We start from the raw sequence: 26,650 nt of genomic DNA, 5'->3' as shown, positions 1-26,650 counted from the left end.
ACCAGTAACACACACCTCCAGCACCTGCTCACCTGCTGAGAAAACAGGCAGAGAGCAATCTTTTCCTGTTAGTTTTCAATTTTCCTTGGAGTACTGTTCATATGCTCCTAGAGGAAGCAAATTTCTCCACATGAACACGGCTTTTGGCAAGGCTCCTTCAAGCACAGGCCTTGGTGGGACTTCTGCTGCCTCCTCTAATTTTCTGTGCCAGGTGGAAGCAAGAGGTTGGAGTAAGAAGATGCTTTTCCTGGCACTCAAAGCTGTTTTGCAGATCCATAAGGTGGAGACATGAGAATGTGTGGTGGGACTCAAACCAATCCATATGTAATGCAGGACCTGTCTCATCCCACTTTGGGTGAGAACCTAGCCATTCCCAATCCCAGCTCTCCCACCCACTCCTCTCCCCATGCCAGCTGCTCTCCAACCTGCTGCTGGGACTCACACACCTTCCCTTGACAGCAGAAACAAGGAAGTCCATTTGACTTTCTAGACTCTACATCCTTTCTTTTCCTTTCTTTGGAGAAGCAGAAGGGGCAGGCTGGAAGTAGGCTGTGTGCCTGGAATTGACTGGGATCAGGGGAAGGGAGCAGTGACAACTTTCTGCTGTGTGCAGCATTATTCCCAAAGCACTCCCAATTCACAGGTGTCATTTGACTGTTTTGGGGTACTTCTTTTCCCCAATGCTTGGCTCAGATTTCCATTTCCTTTCCCAAGCTCCTGCTGTATCCAAAAGCTTCCTCCCCCTCCTCCCCAGGCCTCTAATACTCAGAAAACAACACATTTCACAGGCTTCTTCAATATTTTGCCCACTCCACCACAACCACCTCCCACACACAGCTGACCTCAACTTCCCTTTGCACTCAGGGCCTCCCTCCTTCACCTCTCCTCCAGGGACACCCCTTTCCCAAACATACAAACCTCCCACTACAGTGCTGGGCTCCTCAGGAGCTACCAGCAACACTGTAAGCAAACAGAGGGCTGAGCACATCCTGCAGCTCAGCTCAGGCTTCCTGCACAGCTCAGTGCCTCTCCCTTCTCCCTCAGACACGCACCTGCACATTTTGTTCTTCCGTGTCTGGAATTGCTTTGTCCAGCCTCAGAAAGCAGGAAAAACAGGTTTGCTGGATCTGGTCCTTCACTTCATGCTCACCAGGACTTCTGCCACACTGAGGCATCCCAGCTCCTCATCCTCAGGTCTTCCCTCTGGAGGCTGCCTGCTCTTTCCCAGCATCACTTCTGGGTTGGGGTTGGTGCTCAGGGAACATGAAAGCTGACAACGAGACTAAGAATGGAGCACATAAATAACCTGCAGTACAGGCTGGAGCGGGCAGTCAGTTTTCTTTTCCAAATAACAGCAAACACAGTGATTAGGGGTGTACCTGTCCCTCTGTCACCCCTCAGGTGGGGCTGAGGACAGGCAGAGACCCTCACCTACTTCAGTGGCACTGAGCAATTACTGAACTCAATGGACAGCTAAGTTGTAGTGGGGTTTAGGCTTTTCACTTCACAAGGTCGTTTGCTCAGCTCTGGGATGACTGCAGGCTGAGCAGGGGCAACCACCTCGGGGTGGGAGCAGAAGTGTAAGCTGGAATGAACTGAAAAGAGGGAAAGGTAGCCCAACTCACTCCATACGTACCCTCACTATACACACCTTACACATCCTGTAACGTATTTCAGATGGTGTAAATTATACCAACATGCAGAGCCAGGTCATGTGTTGCCCAGAAATATGGATGCTTACATCAGCTAGGGACCATTAAATGCACTGCTTGGAATAAAGACACCAAAGAATTCATTTTAAAAATCTTTATGTGAATATAAAAGAACTCTTTCCAAAGAAAAAAATAAAACCAAAAGTTTAAAAATTAGTGCAATTTTCAAGTTCTATGCAACACAGTGTTTACATTTGTTTTAAACAGAAGATGTAGACACCCATACACTGCAAACCTTAACTCTAGCTTCAAGGAAAGGGAAAAATGAAACATGTCAGGAAATTACTGTACTAGACATTACCAACTCTTAAACAAGTGTTTTTATTCTCTAATTTCTAATCTATTTATGGCTACCTAAATAGAACATCAGTATTGCTTATATTACTTATTTTCAAGGAAGTTTATATCATAGAAAATAGAATACCCATATATATATTTTTAATGAACAAAAAAAATCAGGTGAAAATTTATTTTCAGTGTATGTTTCTTAATGCACTATAATAAAGTCATTGCAAAAGAATCTTCTCAAAACTGCTGCCTGACCCATCTCAAGTAAAAGAACCTACTAGTCCAGAATTTGTATTATTGCTATAAAACACTTCTCTTCCACAGTAATCTTATATAAAAATAATTAACAAATGATATGTCAATCAGAACATATTTGTTGTTTCTTTGGATCTGTATTACCCGTTTTTCTGGAAACTGGTTAAATGACTAATAATGCTGTTTAACTTCAGCAGCATTCAGTGATTTCACCTCATGTTTGAGTGTGTTCCTCACTGTGCTGATGGGATGGTGTGAACTCAGTTTGCAGCAGAGACAAGAGGCCACTTTTTTCATCCTGCCTCAGCAGTGCTGCATCAAAGGACAGGAACTGCCAGAGCTCTGCTGCTACACATTGCACACAACTCTGCTGTGACACAGCAATGGCATTAGCAGCTCTTTTGTTTGACATGAATGAAGCAAACATTAAAATTATACTCATTTAGTGGTCCTTCCTGCACAGCCAGATGAGCTGAAGTGAACACAACACCATGGCTTATAATCCAGTATTTATTTCTACAGATCAGTTCCTCATTCATAGGACGTAACCCATGTTTAACCAGTTGTAGAACAGCTGCTCTTAAACAGGTTCTCAATCCCAAAGAAACCCTTAAGATACATTCACAGGCTTAACTCTTAACAGTTTGGAAAAATCCCAAATAAGCAATTTTTCATCCAGTATCTGAAACCTGATTAATATTTGGCAACCCCAACAAGACTATGGGGACAACTGTGCCCTGAAAAAGGCTGATCCCTGCCTGTAGTTCGGGTTTTAAATTCTTCCATCACTAGTCAGAAGACAAACTTCCAATTAAATGATAGGGAGGTTCTTGGTTATTTTTGGTCCCAGGGTCTGCAGTTTTGAGAAGTGTAAGTCGAGGACATTTGCTCCAAGTTTGTCACTATTCAGCACCTGACAGACACAGACACAGCTCCACTACTGTGAGAAGAACAACAAATGCATCAAGCCTACGAACTAGATGAGTATTTAAGGACGGCCATGAAAGTTTCCATGCTGTAAAGAACGAGGGTTAAGAGACCCACTCAACACTATCAGTGACAGCTTCACATTTCACTAGAGCACACCACGTACCAGGCCTTGGGAACGTAAGCACCTTGCTAAGACAACCTCCTGCTCCACTGCTCACCACCACCACCCACACCACCAGCAGAGGGAACAAGCAACTGTACCTTAAAAACACAAACTCCACTAATATCACTGCAGCAATAAAAGACCTCAAAACCCAAGAGGTAGTCCAGGCATACAGTCCTAAAGAACAGCACCAGACAGACAAAACTCTCCAACAGCCACGTGTCTGGTGTGTTCTCTGCTCACACCACACGTAGCATGAGGCTGGCTTTTCAGCAATGCCTTTTGGAGGAGGAAATCTGTTGAATGCCTAAATGTACAGCACTGTAAAACAACCACCACAGCTAAGAAGCAACCCTCTGTATCAGCAATGAATACTTGCCTTTTCCCTGGCATTGCATGCAATGCCCAGTGAAGAATTTAAGATGCTGGAGAAGGAAGAAATCAAAGGACGAGCCATAGTGAGGGGTATGTAGAATGAAAGAGTACCCAAATTTCACAATTCAAGACCTAAATTCTGCAAAGTGGAACTCTGCTCTCAAATCAAAGATGGTGAGACAGGTGTGTTTTCATTCACAAATATGGCTAAGTTTTATACTAGGTGATGCTCTGCTAGAGCACCCTCAAATACTTAGTTTAAGTGTATTCATTTTATTTTAAGGGCTGCTGGCAGTTTTATTTTATTCAACTATGGGCATAATGAATTTGTTCTAGACTGTTTGCAAAGAATAACAGACATTACCAGGTTTCCTAAAGATGCAATTCACAACGAGACATTTGGAAAATAAATAAAGTGACAAATTTTGTGACAGACAGCAACCTCCTGCAACACAAATTTCAGATATCAATCCCCTTTTCATTTTCTATCAAACCATTATAGTTTGTGCACTTTTCCTCCCTGCCAACAAACAGTCTTTGCTGCCAAGAACTGCCAAAGCCATCTTTCATTCCTCTGCCTAGCACAGTCAGATGAGAGTAACTGAAGTGAAACTACATTTAAGAAAGAAGAAAATTAATTTCCATGCCCAGGGTCGTATAGGTTGAAATAAATGTGTTTCCTTCCCACTTAACCCCCATCCTGCAAATAAATACAGTGTACAAATATGCCAGACTTTTAGAATAGAGCCCAGACTTTTGAATTATTGTAATAGCTTTTTTCTTACACAGGAAAAGACAAGTTTTTTTGGCTTAAGTGAATTCAATGTCTTAAAGACAGGTTTTCTTTAGTGTGTTTATGCAGAAACTTAAGCTTTTTTTTTAAGTAAACGGAGTAATTCTGTTTCTCACAAAACAAATCCTGTCTTCTGTACTGGTACTATGCCTGTATTTCTATATAAATGCAAGTATGTTCTTGCTTTTAAAATTGTTCTTTCTAGTCTAAAAAAAGTATTTTTTTAAAACATGGTACTGATCTTTTAAATCTACTTTTAGAAGAGCCCAGCAAAAATGCCCAATATTGCCAGTTTTCCTGAAGTACATTTTTGCATAACATCTTCCCATTATAAAAGTCAGCTTTCCAGCCCACACCCATTAAATAAAGTTTTAAATATATAGTGCCAAATTTTTTATTTACAATATAATCTGAAGGCAAATATAAATCTTTGAAGTTGTGCTTATCAATAGCTACTGCAGTCCTTAAATCTACTTGGAAAACTACGTTGCTACCTTCTAGACACACCACTGATTAAATTAATCACTTTTCGATAGTTCTGATGTTGAATTTGCAGCTGCCCAGTTTTAACCTCCTCTTTCATCAAGTGGAAGCTATAAAACATTTAAGGACACTTTAGCAGGTAAGTTTTCCTCATGGTCCTTGTGGTCTAGTCAGATGTTGCCCCTGGTACTTTGACAGTGAGACTCCTCCTGGTGTTGGTGACGTGACGTTGCTGAGCCAGGAACGAGCGGCCCGGCCCATCCTTGCAGGCACCGCTGCTGCCAACCAGCCGTGCTTCCATACCCAGCTTCTGCAGAGTCAGGCTCTGCAAAACAGTTCAACAGCTCAAATAACAGCAAAAACAGAATTAAAAATCCCTGCTGTCTTTCATGCACAAAGCTCATAGAATCGTAGAACCAATTAGGTTGGAAAAGACCTCCAAGATCATCAAGTCCAACCCTTGATCCAACCCCACTGTGATCACCAGCCCAGGGCACTCTGTGCCCTGGGCTGGTGATCACAGTGGGGTTGGATCAAGATGTGGTGGATTCTCACAGCAGGGTTGGATCAAGATGTGGTGGATTCTCACTCAGTGCCACATCCATAGAATCACAGAATGGATTGGGTTGGAAAAGACCTCCGAGATCATCAAGTCCAACCCTTGGTCCAACTCCAGTCCCTTTACCAGATCATGGCACTCAGTGCCACGGCCAAGCTCAGGTTCAAAACCTCCAGGGACGGGGAATCCACCCCCTCTCTGGGCAGCCCATTCCAATGCCTGAGCACTCTCTCTGCAAAGAATCTTTTTCTGATCTCCAACTTCAATTTCCCCTGGCAGAGCTTGAGCCCCCTTGTCCTATTGCTGAGTGCCTGGGAGAAGAGACCAACCCCCACCTGGCTAGAACTTTCATGCTTATTCAGTATGCACAGACAAATTCTTTTGCAGCATTTTTTAGATTAGCTGCAATTTAACTGTCATATTTAGCAACAAATGAATTTTTTACCCACCTTGTTATACCATGCAGTTACAATTAGCTTTTCCTCATAATCATGTAGCTTTGCCAGTTTGTATTCGTTCTACAAGGAGACAAGAGGGAAGGGAAGCTCAATTAAAACATAAATTGCATCTGCATAAACTTATTGCAATCCACTGAGTGAAACAAACACAGGCAGCAGAAATGCTTCAATATGCAAAACAACTAGATAGCTTAGAAGTATAAATAAAGATACTTCCATAAAAGACTGTGAGAGAAATTGTATCAGACTACTTCAAAAAGGCTAAACTTTAAACAAGTTGCAGACAGAAACATAGAAACAACTTAGGAATACATTCTAAGGGTTTTTGTGTGGGGAAATGCACAAGAGATCTAGGGTGTATCTGTAAGTCTATAAATAATTTGGTAATTTTTCCACCTGAAAAGACAAGAATGTGCTTCCAGTGGCTGACTATTCTTGTCCTGTTATTGAATTGCTATTATATAATACACTTACCTAGTATATATTATATAAAAGAAATCTGAGGCCATGGCATTTATAAAGTCAGGATTTCAGTCAAGCAGACTTTACTGAATCATTAAAAAACACTATCTTGACTGTCTCATATCAGGACACACATATTAGAAGTTATTATTAAATATATGTAAATTTTTTACCTCTAGTGCTTCAATTTTTTTGTCTTTCTCCAGTATCTGTTTTCTGAGCAACATAATTTCTGCTGATGCTGGATTTAGCTTGGGGTCTAAGGTTTTTATCACCTGGATAGGACAAAACAGGAGTGTAACAAGTCAGGTTTGATTCTCAACAGCTCTGCATCTCATCTGCTCGGAGGAGGAATATGGAAACAGGGCACTGGTCAGGGAACTATGATGAAAAATAGGCTGTTACACAACAGAGACCAAAGGGTACAAAACAATCATTAATGCACCTCATGCTTAGTCTACACCCCATTCTCTCATACACCTCACCGATTGCAGCGGAACAATGTGATTAAAAATGCCACTTTAATTGGGAGGTGGGGACACACACGTTTAAATCAATGTGTTTAACAATAAATGAGGGAGGAATGTGTATGTTCAAAGACATGCCACTTACATTTCTTGCTTTCTCAAGGTACATTTTATACCTTTCTTCCATTGCTTTCATATCCTCATCTTTTTTCCGTAAAGCTGCTTCCAGCTCTCCAATCTTCTGGGCTATTTACAGAAATTATCAACAAAGACATACAAAATAAAAACAGACGTGGTACTTTCAAGGCTTCTGTGTTCTCTTGATTTCACCACCCTCCAAATAAACCTTCTGGCACCTACACAGCTCTCTAAGTTATGATTTTTGTTTCAGCTGTCCCACCTGACCCTGAATTCCCACTTTGCAGAGCACTGTTCAACAACACTAAGCCCCCAGGACCCTCTCCCTGCCCACCACACACACAGAATCCCTTCACACACTCTGGTTCAGGCTTAAGGCTGAGCTGTAGCAGAAAGCCTTATCCACACAACTATGCCATGGTCCAGTGGCTTTGGGAACCATTTCAGAAGAAACTTAACATAAGTCTTATTAAAAAAAAAACAAACTCAAAAACCCCACACAAAACAACTCACGGTTCTGACTGTCATCAGGCTGGAGCTCTGCCAGATCAGCCTCTTTCTTCTGCAGCTCATCATGAACTTCATTCAACTTTTCCCTGTGCATGAAATGTTGGAGAAGGATTAAGCTCACAAAGAATTTCATGCACAGTTTTAAGCGCTGAAAGCTGTTGGCAGAAGTGCTTAAATAACTATTTTAAGCTCTGGTAATTCTTCTAAGTTGAAATAGAAAATTAGTATGTATTTTTGAAGGACCATAAAAGTTGTGAATCCCAAATTGAGTCTCATTTATCTAAAACTAGGAAAAAATGAACAATTAAACCCCTTCAGCATCTCCTTAGCAGGAACTACATATGCTGAAAGGATGGAAGTATTCCAGAAGAATGGAATACATTTTGAGTTCAGTAAGAACGATGGTTTTAGTGGTCTGTGTAGAACCAGAACACTTGAAATGCTGGTTAAGAGTTAAGAGGTATGAATATTAAAAGAAAATCAAGATCAGAGCAGGCAAAACTAGAACACCAATGCTTAACTCACTTTATGCATGATTCTTGAATCAGTGGCTTAGAATAACAAGACATCCCTGCAAAGATTTGAGCAGTTTCTGTGCTATATTTAGCATAAATAAGCTAGTGTGAATGCATGTGCCTTACTTACATGTGTGCTGCCAATTTCTGCTTCAGGTTGCTGGACTATGAAAGGAGAAAGTTAAAATTCAGTTATATTTAAGTATTTCATGCCATGCAACATTAAGGTGCTATCAGCCAAGAATACTTAACACAACTAAGTAAGTCAAAGCAAATAAATACTAAGAAAACTGCATTTTTTGTGCATTTTTGTAACTACATTCATATTTCTGGGGTTGCCCAGAAATGAATTACAGCATCCCTTTAAAGCTCTCCCTCTCATGATTCCACCATTGATTGATAAAAAGTAGAAGGTACAAGAGTTACAGTTCCTTAAAGAAGGTGGAGGAAGGGATCACCTGAACAGGAGCTTTTCAACTGAAATACAGTTGGTGGGGGGGTGTTTTTCACACTGAAAAACAAGCTGCACCTCTAAACAAAGGACTTGATGTTACACTGAGGGACTTCAAACAGAACTGGTACATTGTCTTCAAGGCAAAGAAATCTGAAGTTCTACTTACTCCTTCAGTCCTGGATCCCTGTTCCTGCAAAGTCTTCTGCAGATCTTCAATCTGCTGCTGTAACCCCCCAATTCGCTCTTCATTCAGCCTTTTAGGAAGAACAGACAGTTACTGCCCATCCTAACAGATCACAGACAGATATTTCTGTCTCATGTCTGGATAACAGTTTCTCAGAGGGTCTACCCAGCAGAACTTAAGCCACAAAGAAACTGATTTTTAGTTTGACTTGAACTTCTGCTGAATCAAACACATGGAGTTTTATTCAATATTTTATAATAAAGTACCTAGAATTGTTTTGAGAAACCTTAATGACCAAAAATTCTCATATTCTAATACAGTTTTCAGCATTAATTGATAGGGAAATTCAGACCATATCCCATGGCCTAACAGTCTGAAGTCCTAGAAATAAGAGTTTATATCCATTCTTGGTAGTAGACCAAGAATCACTCAGAACTAAGAAGAGTGTCCTGTAAGCAACACTTCATTTACAGTCACACTGGTGAAAGAAAAGGTAACTGGCTTCCTACACAGTGCTACACTACACATACAAACCACAAGGACACTTTGAAATTCCAGAAATCACTTTTTGCTGTATTTTAAGATGCAGTTTCACCTCTTCTCAGTCTCCAGTTCGTTCACTGTTCGATGCTTCTGCTCCAGCTGTTCCTGGAGCTCTGCAATACGTTCGTTTTCTGACCCCTCCTGTTTCAACAGGAGCATCTTATTTTCATGCTGCAGCCGAATAAACATTTCTCTGAATCAAAAACAACAGCAAAAAAGTCACTGTTAGTTAAGAAGGAAGTGACTAAGAGGAGGAAGAAATACCCCTGTTCACTCTCTCAGCCTTAAAGTGAGCCAATCAAGTTCTGCTTAAGGATATAGCTAGGGCAACAATGCCATTTATTATTAAAGGCTTAACTTAAAATATTGTGATGTTTGCAAATGGTAAGAGATAAAGAGCAAGGTTTTAAATTGTCATTCCAAACCCAGATTTATACACAGCAATCCGATATGCTTTTAAGAAAGAGAGTAACTATAGTATGGAGAAATAAATAATAATTAACAGCTACATGGGGGACAGAACAAGCATCATGGAGGCAAAGCAGGAACTGGGATACAGAGTCATGACCTTTCCCAAAGACAATATCACACCACAACCTTGAACATCCCAAAACAACCTCTACCTTTTGGTCTCACCTGTATTCCACTGGCAGAATTTCAGCAGCAAGATTCTCATGGCTTCTGACACGAGATCCACCTGAAATCACATGGGAAGTTAAATTCAACACACTTAAAGAAATCTCTGATAGAATCAAAAGAGCCTCTGGAGGTGCAGCAATACCTGTCTGACTCAGGTGATCCTGCTGCATCTGTGAACACCGGAGCTCCTCGTTTGTCTCCTTTAATGCATCACACTGCACTATCAGTCTCTAACAAGACAGATTTGAGGTGGAATTAAGTCAAACTGCACCATTTTAAGACCAAATAACAATAATCAGGAATAGTACTGACACATGCACATTTTAGGTTGGACTTGACAACCGTGCAAGTCTTTTCCAATCTTAATGTTTCTATATTATGATTTATATGCCAGGCACTAAACCTAATTTTTATGAAGACACTACTTCAAGGAAGGTTTTCCTCATGCAGAGCATTTGAGAGAGATTCATTAGGAGCTCAATTACTCTCTCAAAGAGACTTACCTCTTTTTCTTTGATTAAAGCTTCGTGTTTTTCTTCAAGTCTCTTCATTTCAAATGCCAGCTTATCAGCTCTTTTTGATTCTTCAGACAGTTTGTTATGAAGCTCCTGGACCTTTACATAAAAACAACTCTATGAATATTGCAAGATGCTACTTCTAAAAGCTCTGTTAAAACAGTAACTCCTGACCAGTTCAGCCAAAATAAAACAGCTGGTCCCTCAAGCTTAGGGGAGGGAAGGTGGGATGGAGGCCTATGTGTTTTGGGGAGTTTGGGGGGCAGGGCTTATTGGGGTTTTTTTTGGTTGGTTGGTTTTGGGTTGCTTTTTTTTTTATATTTAACTCTGTCTTCATTACTACTGAAATTCAAATAAAACTTCTGCAGTTTAAAATAAATTTCCTTGAAGAAAGGTAAGAATATAAGAAAATACTGACAGGAAAGTAGGTTTAGATTAGGTATTAGGAAAAAATTCTTCCCTGTGAGGGTGGGCAGCCCCTGGCACAGGTTGCCCAGAGAAGCTGTGGCTGCCCCAGCTCTGGAAGTGTCCAAGGCCAGGCTGGATGGGGCTTGGAGCAGTCTGGGCTGGTGAAGGTGACTGCCCATGGCAGGGGGTTGGAATGGGATGATCTCTAAGGTCCGTTCCAAACTAAACTGGTGATTCTGTGATTCCATACAAGTGACCTCAGTAACAGCTGAACAACCTCTCCCAGGAGATAGTAAAAAAGAAAAGCCTGCAAACCATGGACAGTTGAGAGGGCACCTACAGTTAAGCTTGCCAGTTTAACAAACAGGGAACAACCCAGAAGCGAATGGCACTGTCTGAAAGAGTTTTCACAAATGAGAAATTCTAAGGGGAGAATTCACAGGTCAAGCCCATGGGCTGTTATGCTCAGCTGCTCCCAAGTATGTGAAGAAAAATTGTTTCAAATATCAAGTGCAGCCTTACCTGTCTTTTGTAGGTCTCCAGCTGGGCTCGTGCTGCATTGGCTTTCTTCAGCTCATCCTCCAGGCTCACTGTGTTGTGCATGTACATCATGTTGGTCTCCTGCAGTGACTTCACCTGCCTGCGGAAGTCGTTGAGATCCTGCAGCTTCTTCCGATACACCTCCACCGTTGATTCCAGCTTGCTTGCCTTGTCTGCAGTAGCCCTTAAAGCACGAGCAGCAATTAGAGGACACAGGATGTTTCTTTAAGATTATAAACCCAATTCTGCTGCCATGAGCATTCAAGCTATTTCTAAAGAGAGACAGAACATGCTCAGCAGCAGAGTCACATCTTACTGCTTTGTTTTTAAATGTTTGATCCATGCAAACTTGCCCATAAAAATTGACATCAGACAAGGGTTTCAGTGAGAGTAAGACTGACATTCATATGCCAGAAGTGTGAGCAAGGGTTGGTGTGTCAAATATCCTCAGGGAATTCTGTGTGGTGAAATGTAAATGCACCACAACATCCTGTGCCAGATAATCATCTCAAAGTGGTAACGAAAACCACACAGGTGTTCTCACTGTATGATATACATAATTAGAACATAATTGCACTATGAGAATTATCATTAATGACCAAGAATTACCAGCTGATCATTAACAAAAGCCTACAGAGAAAGAAAATATCGGGATCATAAATTCCAGATTAATTTTAGTGTCTGTGTTTGATATCTGCATTCTCATATCACTAAAAACCAGTACAAGAAATGTATGGAAAAAATCTACAGCTAAGATTTGTTTCAGATGTTATTTAAGAACCACTAAGTTAGCACCTGAAACCACTTTTCTTGCCATGTTTTACTCATACTATTTTATGAACAGCAGACCTGCTTTCACAGTGTGATTTACTTTGGATATTTCTTGGGTGGTCTGGTATTTCATGCAGTTTATATAAGATGGAATGTTACCTTAAATCCTCATGAAGGTTAGTGTGCATTTCATCTTTTGTTAATGATCTCACTAACCTAAATCTGGCCTAGAATACTGACACCAAAAGCTGTGTCCAAGTTCTACCTGTATGTGTGCTTTTCTACACTAGAACTTCAACTTGAAGAAGAGTAGGTTCTGTAGTCATTAATTCTGTGTCCCAGAGAAATTCCATCTGTCACTCTTGCCAAACAACAGAAGCTTCCACTTCTTCTCTGCTTTGTCAAAGATCTCACTCAGGTAAGATTTGCAGAAGTAACACCTCAAAAAAATCTTGTTAAATGCAAAGCCTTGGATTTAGTAATTAAATCCTCCTGATGTGTGTGTGTGTAGTTCTCCCTACTACATACCTAAGAATATCATTTTCATCTTTCAAGGCTCTAGATTCTTCTGCCAGAGAGGTCAGTTCATTGTTTCTGTGTTGCAGTTCAATCAGTTGTTTTTCTAGATCTTCACAATGGACACGATAATCATCTTTTGCAGCTTCAAGCCTATGAGATCAAACCCAGGAACTCTGTTAGCAACTCATTGTTGTTACACAGTTCTCATTTAGTGCTAGAATTACTGAAAATCAGTAAGACAAAGAAGAACTATTGGATTAAGTTGCCAGAAAAATGTTACTGTGAACAGGGATCATTTTACCCTCTACCTGTTAAATCATAATGGATTGTATACTGCAAATCTACCACATCAGTATCAAGGGATCACATGAAATGTGGGGACTTTTTTCCCTCATATTTGGATCACAGAAAACTAATGTGAAAGAAATCAGTAGAGATATGGTGGTGCTGGGGGGGTTAGGGTTTGTTTTATTTATGCATAAATAATTTCCTCCCTTCCATCCCCTTATTTGAGGGCTACGCCAATTACAAAGGAGTATTTTTCACAAAATAACTATCTTTTTCTTTTTAAATATAAGGACTGTCTTTAAAATATGCTTATACAGCACCAGAAAGCTTTTAATGCAAAAGAAATTGAGATGGAGAAATCCCCAAAGAGTACCAGAAATTCTCAGGGTGTATGAGACAAGTGAGGGGTTTTTGAGACAAATAATTTCATACCTGAAGTTCTCTTCTTGCAATTGCTCCAGCTGCAACTGTGCATTAAAATACTTTTTTGCAACCACAGTATTTGGATCATCAAGAGAGTCATCTAATTGCTCTAGTCTGTCATTCATAATCTCATTTTCTGACATCAAGCTGTTTTTTTCATCCTGGAGGGCAGCCACCTAGTACAGATAAAACAGAACTAGCACTGTAAGACCTCTCCAAAGAACTGAAGCAAAGGCAGCAGGACATCACCAAATTAGTTTATGAAAAAGGCTGAGCATTTAGAAATTTTAGAATGTAGTTCACAGAGCACACTTGAGCATACAGATGCTTTAGTGTATGACAGTTATGAAGCACTAAAGGAAAAGTCCCTCTTAAAAAAAAAATAAAAAGACAATTTTTTGTAACTGAAACCATGGTAAAGGCAGACAAAGTGATGTGGAGAGGCATTGGTACTTTCATTAAAACCACTATGGACGCTGTGCAAAACCCTCCAGGTGCTGGTGCAAAGGGAACTCTGCACCTTGTGGCACTGGAGAAGCAGCAGCAGCAGGATGGCAGGGGCAGCACAGCCCGGCACTGCCCAGCTCAGCAGCAGGTTCAGGCGCCACAAGCACACACAGAAGAAACCTGGGCAGCCTCAGAGAGAGCATGCACTGGGCCAGCAGTCAGTACTGGTGCTCACAGCTAAGCAAATGAGGGTACAACACTTCCAGTATATTAACAGCCATAAAACAGGGGAGGATTAAGGGGATAGAACCTTTAAAGTTTTTCTAGTGTAAGCTGTTGTGTTAATTTTAACATCCTGTCAAACACAAGAGCACGGAGCGTGTGTTAGTCAACTGGCATTTAAACAGGGACAAAATGCTTTTTTGGGTTATGTTTTCCTGAATCAGAAAGTAAACCTACCTTTCTTATACTCTTGGAAAATATCAAGGAAGACTGAGACCTTACAAGTGAATTTATTAAGAATTAGTTTAAATGAGAAGCGTCAGTCAATATTACGGCTTCAAATAAATAAAATTAAAAAAACATATCATGATGACATTATTAAATAGATACAAGCCAGAGTATGCAATACTGAGAAACAATTTGTTTGTGAGCATAATTTAAAAGTCTATTAGTCAAACAGACATAGAAGTTGAGCAGTAATTAATCTGCCACTTCCTTAGCTGCTGTGTTTGTAGGTTCACTCCGTTACATACCAGATGTCATTTACTATTTACATGCACACAAACACGTGTGAGCAGAGAGCACATCTGAGCCTTGCTCAGCAAAACACCTCCTGTTCAAGGTCCAGCCACTCCCTAAGTATGTACAACATTCAGACTTTTAGAATAACATTAAAACATCACTCAGACTTTAAAAACTTAAAAATTAAACTATGACACAACTCTGAGCAAGTTTTACGTATTTTCTCAGTTCCTCTCAGATAGTTCTCTCCTCTTTTTTATTATTTCAACATAACAGAAGTGATGTCAAAGTCAACATAGATTACAAAGAGATATTATTAACACACATCATGGTATTCCAGAGTGTGGTGTCATTAACTCATCTGTTTATACTCAGCAGGGCCTTTCCCTCAAACACCTTTCACCTGTCCCATACTATTATGAGCAACTGGCTTTGCATAATCATTATGATTAATTAATAGAGAAATCTGGAAAGACAAGTCTGTGGGAGACAGGTGAAACAAAGCCTGGGACTTCTCTGTTCACAGCATTTTTAGATCTCTGCTCTCACTAGGAAGCCTTAAGCAAAAAAGGGAATTAAACATCATTTCAATTATAACAACAGTTTCCTGGGCATGGCAACCAGCTCTGAGCTACTTCATATACAAGAATTTTACTTTTCCAGTTGTCTCTGCCTGTGAGAAATATAAAAGTGGGCTCTGCTTTTGTGGGTGTTCGTTGTCAGATGGTCCCAGAACCAGCACAGCCCTCTGGCTCCTGTAAGAAGATGAGACCCAAATGCTCCCTTTGTGCAGAGCCAAATCTGAGATGAACTCCATGACCAGATAAAACTCTTTTCTTTTCTCAGCTTATTGTGCCAAAAAAGAGGAATCACACTTAGGGCTAACAGAGGGATTCTTTTTTATTTAAAAAGTTGATTAAATTGCAAATTTCTCTTTATTGTTATGAAGTCCTCTCTACTTTTTCCCCCAAGAGTGACTTGATTAACTGCTATATCCCTTAAAAACAAAACCAGGCCTATTATTAGTGTGGTTTGAAAATGTCAGCAAGGATCTCTATTAGTTTCCATTATTTTTTATCCTGAAATACCCTCCATGTGGCAATTGTGTATGAGAAAAAGTTAACGAATTTTACATAAACTTCAAAATTTAGTCACTCATCAACTCCTATTGAAACAGCATCACTTTCCTATGATTAGATCTAATGACTGATTATTATAAACTGGATTTTTTGGACACAGCACAAAAAAGTGGAGGAAGCAGTGACTAAAATTAAAAGGGCAATTTTTACAACCATGATAACATTGTTTCAACACTATCTGCTACTACTAAGGGCAAACAAAGCAAAGAGATCAAAGAACATTTGAGATAACAGTTGGCACAGCACCTTAGCTAATTCCCACTAATTTCCCACTAATTGCATTTTGAAGAGCAGAATGATTGCTTTTTCCCCACAAGAACTCTCACAGAAATTTAAATAATGCAAAATTCACTTTGTCCCTCATTTCTGCATCTTAATAGCAGCACCACCACATATAAAAGAAATAAGCAACTTGCTGTTTCTTACCTGCAAATCTAGCTCTTGACATCTTTGTGCCAACTCTTCCTTTTCTGCTAGTGCTTCCTGAAGATCTTCCAAGGCTTTCTGAAGCTTTGGAAAAAGCTTAAAAACAAGGCAGTCAATCACTGAGGTCCATATTCAAAGTACTCAAGAGCTGCAGCTTAGAAAACAACTTAAGTGCTTTTATGAACTGTTTAAGAAGGATGTCAGGTGCACACCTGAGACAGAAACCTAAACATATTAGGTCAGGATTCCTGCTCATTTCACCTGCCTTCTAAATGATTCCATGTCACAAGTTATTGAAACACAACAACCTGCCCTAAAGGCAGAACAAAACAAAATACAGGAGTATTTATGTGGGCACAGTTTCAAAATCCCTCCCTGTTAAATAAATACCTGCCCTCCATCTTTGAATAGAAATACTGATGCTCGTTTATAAACAGCTGCTTTTAAGGACAAGTACATTTTATGTGTTAAGGTTATCAAGAATTTTCATGACACCTTAAAAAATAAGCAGAAATGTGGAGACTGGCATGGCTGAGCCTTGATGGACCCCCAGCTCTTCTTGCACTGAGCAGTTTTACCCCACCCAGAAGAGGACATAGCAGGTTTTTTTTTTAAAGAAGCTACAGAATAGCACCTAACTTGTAATTTAATCAGCACTGAAACCCCGCAGTACTTCATTTAAAGGATGGGAAGATACCAAGTTACTGTTTAGGGTTGATCTACAACAGCAACAAGCATTAGGCAGTTACCTGCTGATCCATCTCACTTGGTGCATCACAGGTGGAAGGGCCCGTTACCTCCTTGCTCATCAGCTACAGGAAGAGGCCACAGGAAAAATAAAGTTAAATTAGACATTAAATATCTGTAAATTCACTTCCTACTGAGTATCAATTGTATTTTCCACTATATTAGTGCATTCCTTCAATATGTCAAAATAGATTATTGACAATAAAACCCATGTCATGGTTGGTAAAGGATTTAAACAAATCTAGAATAAGATTACTTTTTTATCCTCCCTCACCCCAAAAATATATCAAGTTAAGCAGTAATACCTTATTGGATGAATCTGTGATCTGTTGTAGTTATTGCTATTCCCAGTGAAGTTAAAATGGAGTGAACCAGAGGACAGGATTTCACTCAATTAAATTAATAGTTATCACAGTTCTTTGTGCCCCCTTAATTGCCACTAATCAAACAATGGGAACATTAACACTGCCCTCACTGATCTCCAGCACAAAGATGTACACAGTGTATCTGTCAGCAATTAAAGGGCTTTACTCCTCACTGAGGAATTACTGTATTATTTCTACACCTTCTTCAGAGAGTTTAATTAGTCAGAAGACAACAAAAGAAGAGGTTTATTGATTTATTTCTACTAATAGGACACTTGCAGCTTTAAAGACTATGCAGTCAATTTAAATCTAACTTTTAAAGCCTATTACCACCTCAATGAGGGTGAAATTACACACCACCTTTCCTTCAAAGCCAGTATTTAGTTTTTGCCTCTCCCCACCCTCTGTCTCATAGTCCTGAAGCTCTGAAATGTGAGGGACTGCAGGGCTAAGCTGTGAGCTGGGTCACCAAGATGATCCAACCAACAACAAATTAAGGCAGGAGGAGGAGCACACCATGACAAGAATAGCAGAGATGCAGCTGCAAGCTTGTCAGTCAGAGGCTGGAATGGTCTTTCAGAACAATGCAGCCTCACAAACACAATCAGCTTAATTGTGGGACCAAGACTCCAGCACTGGGACAGGAATTGCAGAACCTGACTCCAGTATAATCAGTGGCTGCAACTACATAAATTTCTTGTGTGGAATGAAAAATCTCAACCATTTGTTTTGGCTTGGGCACATGAGACTAAAATCACAACCCTCTGGTTGGTGTCTGGGGCCTCTTGGTCCTGAACCTTCCAAAGAATTTAGGAAAGTACTTACGCTCTTCCCTGTGAATTCTTTCATTCAAGCAAAGCTCAAAGATAAGAAATAGATATTTGGACTTCTCAGCTGACAGCACTGGGCTGTGAACTGTCACCTACCTCTTGAATGGCTGTCATGACAACGTGTTGAACAGACTCCTCAAGGGTCATGATATTTTGTATGTGTTCTGTGAAAAACAATTTGGAGTGACTCGTGACAATGTTCATCTTAATGGCTTGAGTAACACGATAAACCATTTCCAGAAAGAGCCAGAAGAAACTACAACCTCCAAAGCTTCTTCAGAACAGGCAGTGCCCTTTTCATACAGAGCACTATCATTAACCAACAACATTATTACCCATTAATATGACTGATAAACACAAGAGACTATAAACTCTGAGCAAATTAATCCTCTGTGTAACAGAGCAAGGAGCAATGCCATCGGAGCATGGAGCAGTAACTCCAGTATGGGGACAGAAAACAACCAATTCAGTTTTGAGGCTCTGCAAGAGGCAGTTCCTAATGTAAGTTTTTAATGTAATTTGTTGGATTTGCATTTGAATAGTGAGCTTTAGGTCTTGTCACGTATCTTAACAAGTATGAATAATCCACAAACACTTCAGATGGTTTTTTTTTAAACCTACCCTGAACAAAGTTTTGAGTTTTATCTAAAGAAGTTTCCCACAGATTTCCTGCTTTTAAGTGATCTCCAGTTTCAGAACAGGCATGTAATGGATTAAGAACAGAGACTTTCTGACATACAAGGAAAAAGTTTCTGCCACCCTGATAATCACTTGAGGCAATCTGTTGATTGTTGAACAGGTTAAGGTAGTGCCTTACCTTGTTTCCTCTCACAGTTGACTGCACAGCCCAAAATAAGCTGCAGGAGCCTGCCCAGTTCAGTGGGATCTGAGTTCTCAGATATCTGGTTTAAGTCTGGAATAAGCTCTTCTGAAATCTGTTGACCCAAGAACTGAGAAATATAAAATTAAAAAAAAATTAAGAGAGAAAGCAGACTCACAGTTTTGTATAACATGAAAATCTGGTATCAGGTTATACTCCAAGAGCCTTATTTAAAATACACCTGCTCAAATTAATTTTATATTCACTCAGACCTCCCACTTAACAGACAATCATCACACTTTCTGCCAAAAAAGTCCTTATGATAAATTAATTTGCCAAGAAAAAAATAAAAAGCAAGGTGAAGGAGGGCAAAAATCCATACCTCATGGTAGTAGTCCATAATTCCTTGCAGTATCTTCTTCAGATTACTGGACTAATTGTTGCACATGAAAGACAAGGTTACAAGCTTTAATTAAAATTTTTAATTTTGATGAAATATCCCAACAGAAAATCTCTCTGAAACAATGCTGGAAGAGACTTAAAACTATCAACAGACAGTTCAGGTTCATTTAAAATATCCTTGAAAAGCCTGAGCTTAATTCTGTAGTTTCTGGACTGCTACATCTCAGGACAGCCACAACATCCAACCCCACAAATTCCACCGTCTTCAGTTTTAAATACCTTTATTCTCCAGTTGTCACCAACATCATCTTTAATGCGGTTTAGCCAAGAGGCATCAAACCAAGCAACATCTCTGAAACAAAATTAAATGATGAATCAATAAGCACAGACTTAAATGTAAGACAGCAAATTCCCAGCATTAAATCATCAGCAGCTGAACTACAGTGTCTAATGAGGCATGAATTCATGGAGACTGCAAGGTAAACTTATGCCACAGGAAATTCCCATCCTGCTGCTGCATCCAGGGAAGTTCTGTGTGTGCTTGGGCTGGGTACAACACAAGGATGTGATGACCTCTGTCATGCTGAATTTTTATACCTAATAAAGTGATCAAAATTACGTAAAGAAATATCCTTTTTCTACTAGTGCTGATGTTAAGTTTGGTACCTACTCCTGCAGGTTGGACTTTCTAACATTCACTGCTAACACTTCACTTTGCCAGCATAAATAAAGATGAGTTGCTGAGGGAGGTGTCTGTACACACTGAGCTGCCCAGCAGTACAATCACAGCATATTGAACAATATATTCACTTTTGCAACTTACTGTTTGTTAATTGGTCTCAAAGCACTTAATGAAGGACAATCATTATCCCAACTAGGCTGTGAAGTGTGCCCCAAATACATGGGAAACCCCTCAGCAAATCCTAAATCAATTTTTGCCATGTCCCAGGGAAAATTCAATTTCTATTTTACAGAGCACATTTAAAACCTTTACAAGCAAACAGGAGGGTTTCTGAGTTCAGGGGGGCTTTTTTAGGGGGATAGGGGTTTGTGGTACTGTTTAAGTAATTTCTTAATTATCAAAATTACAATTTGAGCAGGAGATGGTAATGCAGACTTCTCTTTAATTAGGAGAGCCAACAATAAGTGCTGATGAGAAAAGGGAAAAAGATCATGTCATTCTTGCCTAATTATCCTTAAGTATGACTTTAATACTGCAGTGTATCTTCTCATCACCTTCTCCATCATGCTATTACTCAACTGTTAAATCATCCCCCAAACAGCAACACAAGGGCATAGAACCATAGAATGGACTGGGTGGGAAAAGACCTCCGAGATCAGCAAGTCCAACCCTTGATCCAACCCCACTGTGATCACCAGCCCAGGGCACTGAGTGATCACAGTAGGGTTGGATCAAGATGTGGTGGATTCTCACTCTGTGCCACATCCATAGAATCAGAGAATGGACTGGGTTGGAAAAGCCCTCCAAGATCATCAAGTCCAATCCTTGGTCCAACTCCAGTCCCTTTACCAGATCATGGCACTCAGTGCCATGGCCAAGCTCAGGTTAAAAACCTCCAGGGATGGGGAATCCACTCCCTCTCTGGGCAGCCCATTCCAATCCCTGAGCACTCTCTCTGCAAAGAATTATTTTCTGATATTCAACTTCAATTTCCCCTGGCAGAGCTTGAGCCCATCGTGCCCCCTTGTCCTATTGCTGAGTGCCTGGGAGAAGAGACCAACCCCCACCTGGCCAGAACTTCCCTTCAGGCAGTTCCAGACAGTGCTGAGGTCACCTCTGAGCCTCCTCTTCTCCAGGCTGAACACCCCCAGCTCCCTCAGCCTTCTACCTTCTGCTATAAACTGCCCACTCTGAGTTTCTGCCCACTTTAAAGGCCACTGTGTGTGTCAAACACAAAAACCTCAAGAAAAGAAACACCTTCAAACTGAGGCATCAACTTACATTTGGTGAAGCACCTGAGCCATGGCAACCCCGTTGGTCAGGTCCTGAACATCCCTGCAAGGTGCAGCTGTGTTGAAGGTCTGCAGCTACAACAGGGAAAAACAACATGATTCTCACTCAGCAGACAAAAGGACAGGAAATTAGTTACCACTTTGCTTTCTCTCTTTAAGTTAAAATGTCCTTTCACTTGAGGCAGCTGGAATCCTTTTGGAACTATGCAGTTTTTAAGCCAACCCAATTATCTCAATAGTTGTGATGTTATGACAAGGAGCTTAAAAAGTCAGCACAACCACCCACACTTTGCTTTTTCATGGCAGTCCTTCTATTGTAAATCAGATTATGGAATGATAACTTGGGAAACTACAATCATGTTTATCCATCCCTAAAATTACATCGCAGTGCAGAGTTCTGGCCATAACTACATAAGGAAAAAATGGAATCAAAAAAAGGTGTGAAAGTCGAGGGAGAAAAAAAAATTCCAGTCTTTTATTACAAGAAGTTAGTCATAGAAATAAGATGGGGTTATCTCAATGTTAAAAACGTTTCTCTGTTTTAGATATTTTGGGGTATTTTTATTGCGACAGATTTACCTGGATATTTGGAATTGCAGTATTTTATTCCTTCACAAACAATCACCTCAGAAACAACTATTATAGATGAGAGAGTCATTTCATCACAGGAAAACAAAACCTTTCTTTACCACTATGAACAAAATAGAAAGTGAAAAATCTGCAGTTAACACAACTAAAAGATGAATATGTGAAATGGAACTGGAGCAAATACAGATCCTTCTACTCTGTCTACTCCAGAAATTTTAAATGTAGTAGGTTTAAAAAGTCAGTGTCTTGAATTACCTTCCAGCTGTGAGGGCTTTCCCAAACATTTTGTGAAACACAAACTGCTTCAGAACAGAACTGCTGAATGACTTTGTGTTTGGGAAATTGAGCCACTTGGAGCAGAGTGATGGAAAAGCAGTTTCCAGCTGTGAGAATCTGAGGCAGTTTTTGTCCACTCTGTGTTTACAAAGAGTGACCACAATTCTCAATGTTTGTTTCCTTGCTTCAAAAACAGCTGAATCAAACCAAAAGAAAAATATGCAGAGCAAGGGTTTGTGGTTGGTTTTGTTTTTTCATGTGGTTTTCAATTTAAAAAGTGGTTTAAAATCCTGTATTATGGGAAGTGAGAAGTCAGTAATCCCTTGTAGGTTACATAAAAGATTAAGTGGAACACCACAAGCCAAAGCTGCTGTGAATGACAGCCCTGGTTTCTGCTACTCCAGTCGAGGCTGAGCTTCCCAGAGCCCACAGAATTTCCAGCACGGGATGGTGGTGCTGCCATGTGGATATTTCCCCTCTGGATAAACCAAAGAACCTGCCAAGCACAGGCACTACTGAGCCCGTTAAGCAAAGCCTCAGAAACCCCTGTGACAGGCACACTGCTTTATGCAGAATCTCCCAGAATAGAAACAGCTAATTAAAATTAATTAAAAACCAGGACTGACGGTCTCTATATATTTAAAAGTCACGCAAGGGCCTAGAAATTATGTGGGAAATAAGTATTAATTATTATTATTATTAATCTCCAAACCTCATGCCAGCTCAATTGTTTCCTCAAAATGGATTTTTACTGTTCTAGGAAACCCCAACAAAGAAAGCAGCAGGCACAGGGAAGAGGTTGGCAGAGCAGCCACAGACTTCAGGGCTGTAGCAGTGCTCTTTTTTTTTTCTTTTTTTTTTTGTAGTTTTACTAAAAATAGCTTCAAGGACGTGCTCCTCACACTGAAAATCAGTTTGTGAGCCCCAGCCCCAATGCCCCCTGCCTGCCACTGCTGCCACAGGAGAGGGAAGTGTTTTTCTCTCAGATACACAGATGTTACACTCACAATATACAGCTGAAAAGTTAATTTTGTAGCCCTACCCCCAAACACCTGCAGATGACACATGAGGCTCACAGTGCCCTCCAGAAATCATGGAATCATAGAATGGATTGGGTTGGAAAAGACCTCAGAGATGAGCAAGTCCAACCCTTGATCCAACCCCACAGTGGGGTTGGATCAAGATGTGGTGGATTCTCCCTCAGTGCCACATCCATAGAATCATAGATCCATAGATCACATCAGTGATCACAGTGGGGTTGGATCAAGATGTGGTGGATTCTCCCTCAGTGCCACATCCATAGAATCACAGAATGGATTGGGTTGGAAAAGACCTCTGAGATCATCAAGTCCAACCCTTGGGCCAACTCCCGTCCCTTTACCAGATCATGGCACTCAGTGCCACAGCCAAGCTCAGGTTAAAACCCTCCAGGGATGGGGAATCCACCCCCTCTCTGGGCAGCCCATTCCAATGCCTGAGCACTCTCTCTGCAAAGGATTTTTTTCTGATTTCCAGCTTAAACTTCCCCTGGCAGAGCTTGAGCCTGTGCCCCCTTAGGAAAGGTGTGCCCTCAATGCCACCTGGACAACGTGGGGTTGAGTTTCTCCATTTCATACCCAGGTTTTACATACAGAGATAGAAGTTTTATGGAGCAATCAAAGAGATTTTAAAGCAGCAATAAACATTCCCAATCCGAACCCCAAAATACTAATAAATTCAGCCACTGGACAGAGTTAACATCACCAGTGGTGCCAGTGCCAAGGTGGTTGCACCAACAGTGAGTGGAAAAAGCTTTCAATTTAAGATGTTGCCATAAATGCAGTCTCTGGTTTGGAGACAGAGGCAGCCTCAGAGCAGTAAAGTACCAAAACATCCAAATAACATTTTCTCTACTAGTAAAAAAAACCCAATTATAATGGCACCTTAACATCAAAGATTCTTCTGCATTGCTACACCTACTGCTGTTACTTTTCTCACTCCACTCCTACACAGAGTGGAAAAACACCAATATTTACTGACTTGGAAAATTGCTTCTGCAACAGACCTTTGAGTACCATCTCAGCAGGTGTTGCCTGTCTCAGTTTTTCATGGATACTCATAAACATTCCTGCCAAAATTCAATTAAAACTGCATTTTGTTTTTCCTGCAACATCCTCAGAACTTAAAATTCAATGGCATCTGGGTAGTTCCAATGGATAAATTTTTTATTCAAATTCTCTCTTTCTTCTCTGGGCACTGCATGTTTTCTAATATAGAATTTGGCAAAATAAAAAAAATACACAATCTGGCAGCAGAACACAGAAAATCATAACCATTGTTTTGTTATATTAATGAGTAAACAAACTGAGAAACCTTTAGAATCCAGAGTTACAGAATCCTTTCCTCCAGCACTTTATTCTCTCTCCCCAGATCACTTTTTTCCCTGTTATTCACACTGAACTTCAAGTTGTGAAAGGATGTTTGAAACTCATCTAAGTGTTAACAATCAGTTTCTACAAAGCTGCAAAGGAGGTCTTAAAAAATAGGGTGTTAAATCTAAAAACATGCACCTGACAATGCATCTGCTGGGTGTTGTACAAAAAACCTGAACACAGGGTTGGATGTTCCTTCACATTAACACAAAGCTCAGTTTAAGGCCAGATAAAGTTCCATTTACACTCCCTTTAAGATTCATTATGGAATTACAGCTGTGCACTGTGAAGATACTAGAAATGGGAATTAGGCTTAAAATAATATTAAGAAGGAATTATAAAAATTGTAAAGGAGTTTAGCACTGTTTAAGAAAGAGTTCAAGAATGCAGTGGCTTATTCTGCAACTGAATCATGATGGAATTATTCTTACCTGATTTCTGAGAGGAAAGCACAAAGTTAAAGAGCATAAAACAGAGAAAAATTAACCTAAAACCACAGAGGTAACTATAAGACAACCAAAACTCTACAGACCAACAAAACCTTTGGAATGTCACTAAAAGGAAAATGAAAGGAGAAAAAGAAAGGAAGAAATTGTTTTTCAGTGATTTACTACCAACTTTAACTCATCAAAACTTCTGTACAGAAATTGAGGGGGCTTTGCAACCTCTTTGGCCAGTTTCACTCCTGATTTCACCAATGCTTCCAAAACACTCCCTTTGTTCCATGATTTGTACCTCACAGAGGCAACACCACCTGCTATTTCACACTTCCCCAGCCGCGGCCTCCCCTGTCAAGGTGCCACATAAAAGTTCTATTTATCAGAGCTCACTCTCACCAAATCACTGCACCTGCAAGACCAGATTCACAGACAAGCTCAAGGAAGAAGCTTGGAAGATAAACAAGAAGCAATGATTGATGAATTTAACAAAACACGGTTGTCCTCTGTGACCTTAAAAGCCTTTCCCAACCTAAATGATTCCACAGTTCCAAACCGGTGCGTCTGGCCCAGGTAACCCCACACGCCCAGGTGTGGCGTGCCTGACTAACACACGCTTTAAAAACCAGCTGCTACGAAACGCTCTGAGGTTTCCGCGCCTATCAATTCAAATTAGTTGAATTTATTTATTATTATTATTACTACTATAAATTACTGAGCGGTTTCCACACCGAAACCACCGCTGCAGACCCACTGTTGGGCCCAGGGGGGCATTCCGACCACCACACCCCGAGGGTGCTGCAGGAACCTTTGGCTGGCTGTGAGGAAGGACAGTGGCCCCGGCAGCCCCTCCGCGGCCGTGCCCGACCCTCGGGCGGGGAGGGACGGAGGGCACGGATGGAACTCCCCCCGCGCCGGCTGCCCACGGGGGGCTCCCAGAGGCAGCGGCAGCCCCGCGCCACTCACCCAGAGGATGAGGCTGTCGCACAGCAGCGGGTCCGCCGGTTTCACCTCCATCGCGGCGGTGGCCCCGTCCCCCTCGCCCTCAGACCGCCCTCAGGCCGCCCCCGCCCCGGCGGCTCCGGCGGCCGCTCCGCTCCGCCCGCGCGGCTCGAGGGGGCGGGGCTATACCAGCATCGACCAATCAGCGCCCGTTTCTGCCTTCCATCGCCGGGAGTGACAGCGCACCTGACCAATCATAGAGGAGGAGGGTTGCGTAGGAGCCAATCGCAGTGAGCCTCGTTAGGGGCGGGCGTTGCCCTCACGGCCGCGCCGCCTCCCTGAGGGCGGGTGGGGAGAGGCGGGAGCGCGGCATAGAATCCGGGAGCTGCGCTCGTCCCGGGGTGTGTCACCGCCCCTGGGATGGGTCACCCGCCCCAGGGTGACGCGTGGGCGAAGCGGGATCGTGCCACCCACCCGGAGTGAACTGCTGGGCCGGGACTCAGCCAGTGCGGCCCCCGCACTGGAGGCCCCGCTCCGTCACAACATGGCGGGCGCTGCCTCCCCTCAGCGCTGTGGGGCGGACGGGCCCGGGAGGTCACGGGTGAGGAGGTGCCGCTGTGGTGCAGAATTACTTGTGCTTAAGGTGTAGGTAGATCAGTGCAGCCGCACCCGCCACAAGCGTTCGTTTCAGAGCAAGATACAGAATTTCT

At 41.4% G+C, this 26,650-nt stretch overlaps 1 protein-coding gene across 1 annotated transcript; it reads right to left on the bottom strand.

Annotated features, from left to right (window-relative positions):
• Nucleotides 1-1,791: 1,791 nt before the first annotated feature.
• Nucleotides 1,792-26,098, bottom strand: HOOK1 (hook microtubule tethering protein 1). The gene is made up of 22 exons (XM_071565045.1): nt 25,965-26,098; nt 21,276-21,361; nt 19,592-19,664; nt 19,293-19,343; nt 18,908-19,040; nt 18,187-18,254; nt 16,898-16,960; nt 16,149-16,244; nt 13,402-13,568; nt 12,691-12,831; nt 11,374-11,575; nt 10,432-10,542; nt 10,071-10,158; nt 9,926-9,986; nt 9,342-9,482; nt 8,729-8,816; nt 8,239-8,273; nt 7,597-7,679; nt 7,091-7,191; nt 6,652-6,753; nt 6,008-6,076; nt 1,792-5,324 (listed from the first exon to the last, which is right to left on the bottom strand). The coding sequence occupies exons 1-22, from the start codon at nt 26,013-26,015 to the stop codon at nt 5,166-5,168; spliced, it is 2,169 nt and encodes a 722-aa protein (XP_071421146.1). The 5' UTR covers nt 26,016-26,098; the 3' UTR covers nt 1,792-5,165.
• Nucleotides 26,099-26,650: the final 552 nt, after the last annotated feature.

The sequence above is a fragment of the Pithys albifrons genome, chromosome 10 (genome assembly GCF_047495875.1).
Source record: "Pithys albifrons albifrons isolate INPA30051 chromosome 10, PitAlb_v1, whole genome shotgun sequence".
NCBI lineage: Eukaryota > Metazoa > Chordata > Aves > Passeriformes > Thamnophilidae > Pithys > Pithys albifrons.
Note: the sequence above shows the minus strand (reverse complement) of the source record. Positions and strands in the feature narration are given on the sequence as shown.

What these genes read in the sequence shown, in the direction of transcription:
- HOOK1 (XM_071565045.1), bottom strand. Translation starts at nt 26,015, where the DNA reads ATGGAGGTGAAACCGGCGGACCCGCTGCTGTGCGACAGCCTCATCCTC. An exon ending in AGGGATCCAGGACTGAAGGA is followed by an intron (nt 8,274 to 8,728) that starts GTAAGTAGAACT and finishes CTCCTTTCATAG; the next exon opens with TCCAGCAACCTGAAGCAGAA. An exon ending in GCCTGATGACAGTCAGAACC is followed by an intron (nt 7,192 to 7,596) that starts GTGAGTTGTTTT and finishes TTCTGTAAATAG; the next exon opens with CCCAGAAGATTGGAGAGCTG.